Consider the following 12,165-nt stretch of genomic DNA (forward strand, 5'->3'; position numbering starts at 1 on the left):
GTGGATAGGAAGGACCAAGTTTTGAGGAGGCGCACGATTCCTTATGTAAAGGTGCAGTGGAGCAATCACAGTGAGAGAGAAGCTACTTGGGAGCTGGAGGAGGAGATGAGAGAGAAGTTTCCTGCCTTGTTCTCGGATTGAGGTATGTTTTAATTTCGAGGACGAATTTTTTTTTTAGTTGGTTAGAGTGTAAAGACCAGAAATTGGGCCCGTTCTTGGGCCCAATGAACTGAAGTCGGCAATGGATGCCGACTTCAGTCTATTCATCGTGGTCTTCCCACGATGAACCCGCCGGCCGAACGGCCAGCGGGATCTCCGCACACCACCCCCCCTCTTCCCTCTTCCCTCTTCCCTCTTCCCTCTTCCCCTCTTCCCTCTCCCTCTCTATCTCTCTCTCTCCCTCTCTATCTCTTCTCTGAGAGCCCCATTCCTCCTCTTTCCCCTTCCTTGAGAGCCGCTGCCGCCGCCGGAGCCGCCGCCGCTGCCGGAGCCGCCAACGCCGCCTGGGATTCATCCGTTGACGACCGGAGGTGAGGAAGATATTTTTTTGTCATCACTTTTTATGGATTTAAGGGGAGAAATGAGGGATATCAACAGGTTTACCTTCCCCTGTTTTTGAAGATTTTTTTTTTTATGAAATTGGCCGGCCGACGGTGGCCGGCCGGGGTCAAATCCGGCCGAAACGGGTTCGGCCGGAGGTGGGCGAACGAGGGCCGGGCTTCCCAGCCCCGGTCCCTCTCTTTCCTCCCTCTCTTCTTCTCCTTCTTCTCTTCTTCTTCCCGTCCGGCGCCGCCTGTGAAGGTGGGATGGCCGACGGCGGCTGGCCGAGCGCCGCCGCCGAGGGCCACGGTCGGCCGCCGAGGGCCGACCGGAACCACCAGCCACCCTCCTCCCTTCTCCTTCTTCTTCTTCTTCTTCTTCTTCTTCTTCTCTTCCTTCTTCTTCTTCTCTTTCTTTTTCTTCTTCTTTATTCGGCCTGGGTTTATCCTTGCTTTGAAATGCATGCCTCACTTGTGAACCAGACTTTGAACCGGGTTTAAACTGTGAACCGGTTCCACCTACTCCATGAATTGGGTTTGAGTGAATGGGTTTTGGTTAGGGTCTGAATTTGAGTCAGGAGTTTGGGTTAGCCTGATGTGAGTACAATCTGGTTCGTCAAAATTTGATCTGATCTGGTCTGATCAGATCTGGTTTGGGTTGGGCTAGGAAACTGTTTTTGGGCTGAGTTGGGCCTGATTGGATCTGTGGGCTGGGTTGGTTTGGGCCCGAGATCTGATCTGGACCTGTAATCTGGTTTGGTTCAGTTGGGCCTAATCTGTGTTGGGCCACAATTGGTTTTGGGTTAAAGGATTCTGATTTTTGGGATTTAGTCTATTTATTCTTGGATCTTTGAACTTAGGAATTTAAGGGATTGGAATTAGTTTAAATTATGTTTCTAAATTAATTAAATAATTAATATTTATGTTTAATCAGGGGTTCGTGATATCTGTGGCAGGGATTTTTAAGCGAGCCCAGGTAGGTGACCTATTGCTTTAAAGTAGAATTTTAACATGTACATTGCATATGTTGATGTTATGATTTATTATTGGCATTATATGTTAGAATTTGAATTAAGTATTTAATTTCATAAATTGTTAATTTATTATTGGCATTATGTGTTAGAATTAGAATTTAATATTTAATTTCATAAACTGTTATGTGCTTTACTATTGGGAGTATGATCATGATTTTGATTTGGAAATTTACCATGTGGAAAGTTGAGTTATTGATTTTTAAAACCCGCGTGACTATAGTCTAGGCCCCGCTAATGGGATGATACGTTGGCCCTGTCGACTTGTACTGAGGAACTAGTTCCGACACCACGACCACCGGTGATAGAATAGTGGTGGCACAGGGGTGCGTTTTGCTCTTCGGAGCGGCTCGGTGGAGCGTGAGTTTGGCACCAGGGGGTGCGGCACAGTGGTGCGTTGGCTCAGTAGAGCGGCTCTTCGGAGAGTTGTATTGGCACTTCGGTGTAACCATGCCACTGGGTGATGTGGCCGTAGTCATGCGGTTGAGTTATTTTGAGTCTCGGATCGGGTTTACGGATTATCGTGTGGATTTTTGGATTCATGAGTTTAGTTGCTTTTTATATGCATGACGACATGTTATATGATGACTTTACTGCATTATGTTGCCTACTGAGCTGTTAGCTCACTCATACTATTTACATTTTTATAGGTGATGATATATGAATATGGGGATTACGGGATGGAGTGATCATGATGTATTTAGCTAGTAGATATGGATTTTCTTTTGTCTTATGTATATATGTGGACATTTGATATGAAAACTGGAATTTATCTTTGTTTAGTTATTGATGTTGAATCTGATTTATCTGCCTTGCGTGCCTGCGGGGTCCGCCCTGCAGGTGCGCGGCGTCTGCTCGCGCCCCGGGCCCCGGGTTCGGGGCGTGACATTCACCTAGACAAACAAAGAAAAATCAGATAAAAATTAAAAAAAAAAAGAGAAAAGAAAAAGCAACCGCATGACAACCCATGTTTAGCATACCAGACAGATCTCCCTATCTCAATTTACTAGCAATAGTGAAGATAACTGCACAAGCATAATTACTTCTGCTACTGATGTGGATCACTTAGAAGTGTACAGCGAAAGTTTGCCACCATAAGGCACCGTAAGAATTGCTGACTTAAAAGAATGTATTAAATTCTTTTTACATATGTCCAAGATTAAAATTACTGTATTAAATTCTTTTTACATATGCGTAGATTGATTATACTATTTTCACTTGAGGGCGGTGCTTCAATTTTTCTATTGCAAGTGATATTTAGGTAGAGAGAAACATGAGGAATGTATTTATCAAAGAATAGGTTATATTAATTGAGGTAAACTCGTAAGCATGGCTCCCTACAAAGATACAGCCGGTGTTTAGACATGAGTGAATAGGGATGGCAATCGGACCAGACCGAACTAAATAAGAGCTCAGATTCAAGACTAATCAAAAAATTGGCAACCTTATAGTTTGGTCCCTTCAACAAAATTATTGTTGTGGTTCTTGTCGACGCGTAAGTTGGAATTTTAAAGAGACGGGCTATGGTGACAATGCCAAAGGAAGTTTGCGGAAATTTTAAGGTCGGGCATTTTTTTTAAAAAACATTTTTTGTCTTGTTTTTCTTCTTGAAAACTCAGTTAAAAAATATACCTTTCCTTGTTGGATGATAAGGAAATTCAACTGCCGGCCGGCTGCCACGTCCGCGGTTTTCAGGCTTCTTCTGGTGGCGGTGCCACATCCTGTCACCATGATTTAAATAACACGGTAAGAATCCCAACAGACGCGATGGCTTTTTGTTTTTTTTTTATACAAACAAACGTGAAGACTTGACGGGAGGAAAAGACACCACCAAGAAGCAATATTTTTTCTTCGAATTTTATTTTTAGAAGTTATTCTTCCAAGTAAACGACGGGGAGAAGCATAACAATGGATGACGCCAAAGTTGCATTTGGTTCACAATCCAATATAAAACTAAAATGAAAATCAAAATAAACTAAAATAAAAAAAATAAAATAAATATAATTTTTGATATGTTTAGTTCATCATGGAAATCGAAATTGAAATTAAGAACGAAATTAAATTAAATATTAAAAAAATTAGATTACATTTTGAAAAATTAAGATATTTTTATTTCTTCTTAAAATAGAAATAAAAATAATTTTTTCTCCCGTCAAATAATAAAAATAAGACTCATCTATTTCTGTTCCATCAATTGTCCCAGCCAAACATTATCGGATTATCTCGTATAAAATACGCGTAATGGTAGCTCCGATTGCTCGTTGACGTGCCAGAAAATGAGTTTGGTAAGATGGGACGTTGGGACCACTAGTGATTAACCTTTCTGTTCACATCAAGCAGGGAAGGGAAAAGAACAAAAAAGAAAAGCTTCGAGGGAGAGCATTTCCACTGGGTCATGTTCTTTGCCATACGTCAACTCTTCTTCCCAAATCAATCGGAGAGACTCTTTGCAGTCTGGAGTAATGGCTGCCGTGCTTCTCTCACCCTTGCTATCGGTGGTGATTGGGAAGGCAACCGACCATGTTCTCCCACAGTTTGGAGTGATGTGGGGCATCCATGAGAAGCTAAAAAAGCTGGAAAGAAAGCTGTTGGCAATCCAGTCCAAACTTGGAGATGCAGAGGAGCGACAAGTCAAGGATGCGGCTGTGAAGAGCTGGTTGGCAGATCTGAAGGATGCAGCCTACAAAGCAGACGACATCCTGGATGAGTAATGTGGAAGCAATGCGGCGGAAGGTAGAGATTCAGATTGATATGACAAAAAAGGTGCGCAGCTTCTTTTCTTTTCATAATCCAGTCTGGTTTCGTTTTAAGATGGGGCGAAAGTTGAATGCTATTGTTGAAGAAATAGAGAAACTAGCAGACGAGGGAAATAAATTTGGTTTCGAGGTCAAAACCCAACCCCAAAAGAGGGACAGGCCACAAACCCACTCTTATGTTGATGAGTCAGAGGTCATTGGTAGGGAGGAAGATAAAGAAAAAATAGTGAAGTTGTTACTTGATCATGATAACAACCAGAATGTTGCAGTCCTTCCCATAGTTGGGATGGGGGGTTTGGGTAAGACCACACTGGCCCAATTGATTTACAAAGATCAGAGGGTGGAGAAACATTTCCAGCCGCTCATATGGGTCTGTGTGTCGGATGAGTTCGATGTTGCAAAACTTGCTAAAGCAATAATAGCTTCAGCCACAGGAGTTGAGTGCAAGCTATCAACCATGGAGTTGTTACAACGCAGCCTTCGAGAAGTTGTAAGTGGGAAGAGGTACTTACTTGTATTAGATGATATTTGGAATGAGGAACGGGCAAAGTGGAACGAGCTAAAAACTTTACTTGGAACTGGTGGAGAAGGGAGTAGGATTGTTGCGACTACACGAAGTGAGCGGGCATCGTCGATAATGGGTACCCTCGGCCCTTATCACCTACCGACTTTGACTGAGGATGATTCTTGGGCATTGTTTAGGAAGATAGCATTCGAAGGGGGAGCCGAAGAGCCTCAAAATCTCGTAAACATCGGCGAGGAGATTGTCAAGAAATGTGGTCGGTTGCCTCTGGCAGTGAAGACACTGGGAGGCTTAATGCATTCCAAGAGCCAGGAAAGGGAATGGTTGTCCGTGAGGGATAGCGAGCTTTGGAATCTGCAGGACGGTGAAGATGGGATCTTGCCAGCACTAAGGTTGAGCTACAGTGATTTGCCTTCCCATTTAAAACAATGCTTTGCTTTTTGTGCCATATTTCCGAAGGATTATGAGATGAAAAAGGATCTGTTGATTCAACTATGGATGGCTAACGGATTCATTCCATCCGATGGAAGAAGGGCGTTGGAGGACAAAGGGCATGAGATTTTTAATGAGTTGGCTTGGCGATCTTTCTTTCAGGATATCAAGGAAGATGAGGATCACGGTGGTCGCGAATACGTCTTTGAACCTTATTATAACACAATATGCAAGATGCATGACCTCATGCACGATCTGGCACACTCCATTATGGGGAACGAATGCCTTAGCAAGCTGGAACCCGCCAGGCGGGAAGATATATCTAAGAAAACCCGTCACTTGGGTGAATCTGATTATTTTACATCGAACTTTCATAGGACCTTGAATAATTATCCAAATATTCGCACTCTCCTGTCCTCCTTACCAAAAGGACCCCATACTAGTATTGCAGTGACTGCGGATTCGTCAAAGCCGAAGTCCTTGAGAGCATTGGATCTACATAATACTACTATCACACAATTGCCTATGGTAATTGGATATTTGAAACATCTGAGATACCTCGACCTCTCTGGTACCCATATTGAAGCATTACCGGATGCCACCAGCACACTTTTCAATCTACAAACTCTGAAACTCTCTAGCTGCTGGAATCTGCGTAAGCTGCCCGAAGACATGAGAAATATGAGTAGCCTGAGGCATCTCTACATTGACAGATGTCCTAATCTGGAGCAGCTACCAACAGGTATCGGGCAATTGAGTAGCCTGCGAACATTGACCAAATACATCGTAGGCAATGATGCTGGAAGGCGTATAGGTGAGTTGAATAGCTTAAATCTCAGTGGCCTTCTAGAGCTGTATAACCTGAGAAATGTGAGGGATGCAGCAGATGCTAAAGAAGCTAATCTTAGTTCCAAACATAACCTTTGCTCATTAATATTATGCTGGGATAAGACTCAGTGGGATGCCCCAGGCTGCTATACAGGAAATACCCATCGTTCTTTCGAAGAAGATGTTTTGCCAGCAGAAAACGCAAAAGAGGTGTTGGAAGCCCTTAGACCTCATGGTGGCTTAAAACTGCTGACAGTATGGCGCTATGGGGGTGGCAGCTTTCCAACGTGGATAATGATGGACACCGTATTGCTACAAAATGTTGTTGAAATTCATCTGGGAGTTTGCACAAGATGCCAACATCTCCCGCCTTTGTGGCAGCTCCCTTCTCTTAAATTTCTCTACTTGTTTAAGATGCATAACGTCAAGCACATTTGCGGTAGCACCATCTACGACAATGCAAGTAATGGCACAGTGCAAGCATTCCCCTTACTGAAAAGACTGGTGTTGCATACGATGCAGAGCTTGGAGAAGTGGTCAGAGTTTAAAGGAACTACAGAGGTCACGTTGGTTTTCCCTCACCTTGCTGAGCTTAAGATCATTGATTGCCCAAATTTGATGACCATGCCAGAGCTACCATCTCTCAAAACTTTAAAAATGGAAGGAACTGATATGCAGTTGGGCTTGATCTGTAGTCTGACGACACTCTCTTCCCTTAGAATTCAAGTCTGTAAAACGAGCAATGGTACAGAGTCGCCTCCTCTTGCTGATCAGAAGAAAATGTCTTTCAGGTATTTCAGATCTCTTGAAAATTTATATATTAGTGCACCGGAGGATCTAGCACCATTGCTGGAGGAGGAGGAGGAGACGAGAGGGCTAAGCTCGTCCCTGCATCAGTTGGAGATTAAATGCTGCAATTGGTTTTTCTCACCATCACAGCAGTCATCATCACCTTTGGCGTTTTGGAAGAACCTTACTTCTCTCCAATCTTTGCGCATGATTTCTTGTGATGATCTGGTCTACTGGCCGGAGGCGGAGTTCCGTGGCTTGAACTCAGTGAAGAAGATAGAAATCTCACTTTGCAACATGTTGGTTGGCCCGTCACATTTGCCATTATCCTCGTCATCATCAGGGGACGGAGAGCTCCTACCAAACCTGGAACATCTGCTTATTCAAAGTTGCGACGGTCTGCAGGAATTGCCCAAGTTGCCTGCATCCCTCAGATCACTGACTGTCTTCCACTGCCCCAAATTGAATTCTTTGACGGAAGACCTGCGACTCCTACCAAACCTGGAAGAGCTGGATATTGTCTATTGTGATGGTCTGCTGGAATTGCCCAAGTTGCCTGCTTCCCTCAGATCACTGAATATTGGCTTCTGCCCCAAAATAAATTTCTTGACGGAAGGCCTGCGACATGCCACCTCTCTTGAGAGTGTCAAAATTTCAAATTGCCCAAGCCTGACTTCTCTACCGGTAGATCTGGGGCACCTAACAGCACTCAAGAAGATGGATATCAACAAGCTTCCTGGCTTGGAATCTTTGCCACAAGGGCTGGGACAGCTTGCTGCACTCGAATGTCTGAGCATCAGCACGTGCAGCAAATTGTCATCTCTGCCAGAAGGGATGCAGGGCCTCACTGCCCTTAAGAAGCTGTCTATTAAACATTGCCCTCGGCTGTCATCACTCCCAGAAGGTCTACAACGACGACTCCCTGGCCTTCAGCATCTAGAAATTGTAGGGTGCCCCGACCTGGAGAGACAGTGTAAGAGAGGAGGACCATATTGGGACCTTATCTCACGCATCCCCAGTACCAAAATATTATCTGAGAGGAGGAGCAACTTCAGCGCATCCCTTTCTTCCTTTTCTTGCTTTAGAAGACCATCTACAGTTTAATGTCATCCCAGTCCTTTCGAGGTACAATCCCATCTCTCTCTCTCTCTCACACACACAAATGAAATAGAAATTAGTGACTGCAATTATTTATGTTCCCTCACATTCTCGTTCCTGCCGAGGGAATCTAGGGGCGAATTTTAGATCAGTTTGTCCATGCTCGCTAAAGTAGCTCCTAGAGGTAAGCAATGGCATCTTCCTGAGATGGCAGCGACACTACACTGTTCACATAAACTATTATACACTAATTCATGATTCTCACAAGTATTTTTCAGGGATAAGAGGTCGAGTCGAAGCTGGAGGGATGCACATTGGAATTTTTCATACATTTTTTCTCATTTTATTTTTCTCTTGCTATATCAGATGAGCAGAAAATTTAGCTTCAGAATGAATTAAGAGCGTTCATGGTACAAGCAGCTTTCTTGTCGATCATTTCAGCATTCAATCCAGCATCAGGAGAAACGACAAATCCTTTGATAAATTTTTAAATATATCCAAGCCTTCAATGATCAAGTGTCTCCATGTGAATCTTCTTGATACATTTCCTTTTGCTGTTGTTAAGCATTTAAAGGGACACTAGGAAGAGAAAAGCTTAATTCCCTTTTAGAAGATGTCATTTGGCATTTAATGTTGTTTTGATTGTTTTCTCTTAACCTTATTTTATTTGATGTCCTTCGATATATAGATGTTGTGTTTGAAGACTTTGGATGGTACTTCAGCTTCATGCACCAAAAACAATTAAAAGATGGAGATGTACTTTATTAATTATTTCAGCATCCACTTTGGGTGCTCTAACTCTGTTTAAGTAGTATCGTATAAAAGCTATTTGATTGAGCATACTACTGTCACTAGCCTTTTTTTTTTTTCTTGTTTGCTTTTATCAGCAAATGTTACTAGTGATGTTTTCTCCCAAGCTTCGGCACTTCTCTGGTTAATCTGGAAGGAGGAAAAAGAATGGAGTTAAAAGAGTATTTTCTTGGAAGAGGGCAGCCATGAAGGCATTGATGTTTTCTTGCCACTCTTTGGCCTTTTTTTCTGGGCAGTGAATTGGTAAGCTTCAAGAAAAAGAGAAGATGAATTTCTAGTTATTCGCACCTCTGTTTCTGATCTTGGGCACAGACTGGATAGAGGATCCTAGAGGTAAAATCTAGAGGGTAGATTGCATGACAATTCCTCTTCTTTTTGTGTCTTTTATATGCTATCCCGGAGAGTTACTGTTATATGTTCTGTTTTCTTTGGGGGTTGTTTTTATTCCTACACCTCTATTGCATGTAATTCAATTACAAGTTGCAATTAAAAATGCTGCAATTGAAGTAGCTGTTGCCAAAAATATTTCTATTTGATTTTCATAAAAATCCAACAATTTTCTGAATTCCTATACACTATTTCTATTTTTTATATTATTTCTATTTATGTTATGTAAGCCTGCTTAGCTCAGAACTTAGAGCATGATCTACTAAAGTTACCTCCTTGGAAATAATGAACTCCCTTTCTGTTATTATACTATAATAATTATCTTACTATTGTAATAATTATAATAAAATAATAATATTAATATTAAATATTATTAAATTATTATAACAATAATTACTATATTAATTAAATCACAATGAAATAATTTGTCATTATAAATTAGATATATTATTATAATAATAGACGTTTTATGTTAGCTTGCCTTTCTGATGGTAGGGAAGACACATCAAATGCTTGGTATCGTAGCTATATCTTCACCAGGGCAAGTAAACTAACGGTTAATGGCTAACATGTGATATGGTAATTCATAATTGCTACCTCAAAAATGCAAATATTTGTCCTTAGGCCTCTTCTAATATTTCCTTCCTTTCTCATTCAGCATGCTCATGTCATTCTCTTTCTCTTTAATGCACGCCCTATGTTTTCTTCTAATTTTTGCTTAACTGGCCTTTTTGTTTGGAAATGGCAATGCTTTTGGGGCTCTCTTTAATGAAGCTTGGAAGATTTCTTGTTCCAAATCTATGGCAATGTAGGGGGAATCTTCATTCGCTTACAAGTCCTGTTAATTAGTGGTTTGAACCATCCTTCTTTATTCAATTTTTCAGCATGTAAAGAGTCTGTTTTGAAATGTAATGGAGTTGATTTTTTCTCAAAATTTATATGTCCTCATATGTATTAAGTTCAGATAATCTATCATATCATAACCAAGTTCACTTCAATAACTTAATTTTATTCAGAAATGTGTTATGTATCATAAAGTTAAATAATAGGATGTATTAAAATGACTATATGTTTAATTAGATTGGTCTGATGAGGGGGAAATGGGAGTAGATCCTATCATGGGGATTGATGTAGAAGCTTCTTTTCCTTCTATTTTATTGCTTGTGAGGGTAGGACTATGGCCATTAGGTATTATCCCAGCTGGTTTGCCTATCTTCTCATGTTCTAGTGTTGCTCAAAATCATACTCAAAATGACCAGCTGGTATTAAATCAAGCCAGCCAATATCTCGGCCACAGTTGTATTAAATCAAAACCTGAATCCGGACAGGTAGACTAATGGATTCAAAAGACAAAATCCAGCCTTAAATTTTTCAATGACAACTTCGCTCCATAAGTGAAAGTGATAGAATTTTTTTTCAGAAATGTTTTATCAATTTATTTCCATATGTACTCATCACAAATTCGATTTTGCATCGAAAATATTCTTCAATCCTCCGTCTCATTTCCATTCATACGTACTAAATACATTACATATGTAGATTTGGCTGAAATTTCATATGATTCAGTAACCAGGATATACATTTCATCATTGCTAGATTGATCCGTATAGTTCAATGAATAGTGAGTCAATAATAAGATTTTTTTGATAAACAAGAAACTTAAAATTAAGTTGCTCTAGAATGGAAATGAGGGAATGTATACTTGGATTTACTCCGATTCAATTTGAGAGATTTTGTAGATTCATTAATCAGGGCATCTCTTTGAAATAGAACATTAGAGAAAGATGTTGTTTTTGCGACAGCAATAATTTTTCTTCATGCAAAATATGTTACATATTTAGAAATTACAAACTCAAATGAGTAAGACACTCAAGAAATATGTTACGAAATTAAATTTATGGGTTACAAATTAACTTGGACCTAGGATTATAATGCTGGAGAAACTATATAGCAGTGGATTGTATATAAAAACCATTAAGAGAGGCTTGGTATCTGAAGTCTGGACTCGCCTGCTTTCCCTTACCCTCTTGTTACTTGATTCTTGATTCGCACAGCATCCTTCTCTTTATAAAATACAACCCCCACTTTACTCCGTCTCATCTTTCACTCCTCATCTTCTTGCAACCAATATGGTGGTTGATTCTTCTAGGAGCATTCCCTTTTAGAGAGATAAAAAGAGATGAGGAAACCAAAGGAGTCTATGATCGTCTCTATTTCCTTTGTGCCATACCATCCGTACCTAAAATCCTCGAATGCATACTTTTGGAGTTCAAAATTTATGAAAATATTTAACCATGCAAATATTAAAAAACAAACCTCATAAACATAGTGGAGGTCTTCGAGGAGCATGAGCAATCCCTTTTTTTCATTAAAAAAATCCTAACATCATAACTACTAGTCTTTTATACCAAGGTAACCCATGGGTCATATGATCCTTTATGACATACCCAACTCAAAACACCAAATAGCAACCAATAAAAGATAACATAAATACTTTCTTAACTTGATGCGTTAAGGCCTACAACGCTGTAAGAGAAGCTAATTTTGGAACTTCAGCTTTGCACTGCTCACACAAGCAATGCACTTCTATTTGATCATTATTTAACCAATGTCTATGCTTGATGATAACTTGAAAGTACGTTGAGTGACCTAAAAGGTCTGAGCAACCTGTAACGCCATATTTCTGACCAATAGTTTCTAGTCTACAAAGAAAGAAGGAGGTACCTCAAATTCTTGAGACAAATGAAACAAAAAGCTAGGATGTGAAACCATTCTGGATCATTGTAATATGAAAATGTATATGAGAATGGAATATTTTAAATGCAGAAACATTAAAAGTTTTGCATTGTAATATTATTGCAATATCATGTTTGATTGCTAAATTTAATTGTTAACTTTAAATAATTTGAAATCAACATGAAGCACAACAAGTGAATTTTTCCCGGAAGGTTTTACCTTTTCCTTTGTTGTTT

The 12,165-nt window shown here is 40.4% G+C and overlaps 1 protein-coding gene and 1 long non-coding RNA gene across 2 annotated transcripts; both read left to right on the plus strand.

The window, feature by feature from the left end:
* The first annotated feature begins 1,473 nt into the window (after positions 1-1,473).
* Positions 1,474-2,461, plus strand: LOC120112832. The gene is made up of 2 exons (XR_005514454.1): positions 1,474-1,515; positions 2,221-2,461. It is a non-coding gene; the product is annotated as an uncharacterized LOC120112832 (long non-coding RNA).
* A 1,486-nt stretch (positions 2,462-3,947) lies between these two features.
* On the plus strand, positions 3,948-8,833 carry LOC103710105 (putative disease resistance protein RGA4). The gene is made up of 2 exons (XM_008795721.4): positions 3,948-8,023; positions 8,363-8,833. Exon 1 carries the CDS (start codon positions 4,244-4,246, stop codon positions 8,000-8,002), a length of 3,759 nt encoding a protein of 1,252 aa, XP_008793943.4. The 5' UTR covers positions 3,948-4,243; the 3' UTR covers positions 8,003-8,023; positions 8,363-8,833.
* Positions 8,834-12,165: the final 3,332 nt, after the last annotated feature.

Source organism: Phoenix dactylifera, chromosome 13 (genome assembly GCF_009389715.1).
Source record: "Phoenix dactylifera cultivar Barhee BC4 chromosome 13, palm_55x_up_171113_PBpolish2nd_filt_p, whole genome shotgun sequence".
Taxonomy (NCBI): Eukaryota; Viridiplantae; Streptophyta; class Magnoliopsida; order Arecales; family Arecaceae; genus Phoenix; species Phoenix dactylifera.

Bases quoted from the DNA above. Each gene is read 5' to 3' on its own strand.
- LOC103710105 (XM_008795721.4), top strand. From the start codon at position 4,244: ATGCAGCCTACAAAGCAGACGACATCCTGGATGAGTAATGTGGAAGCA.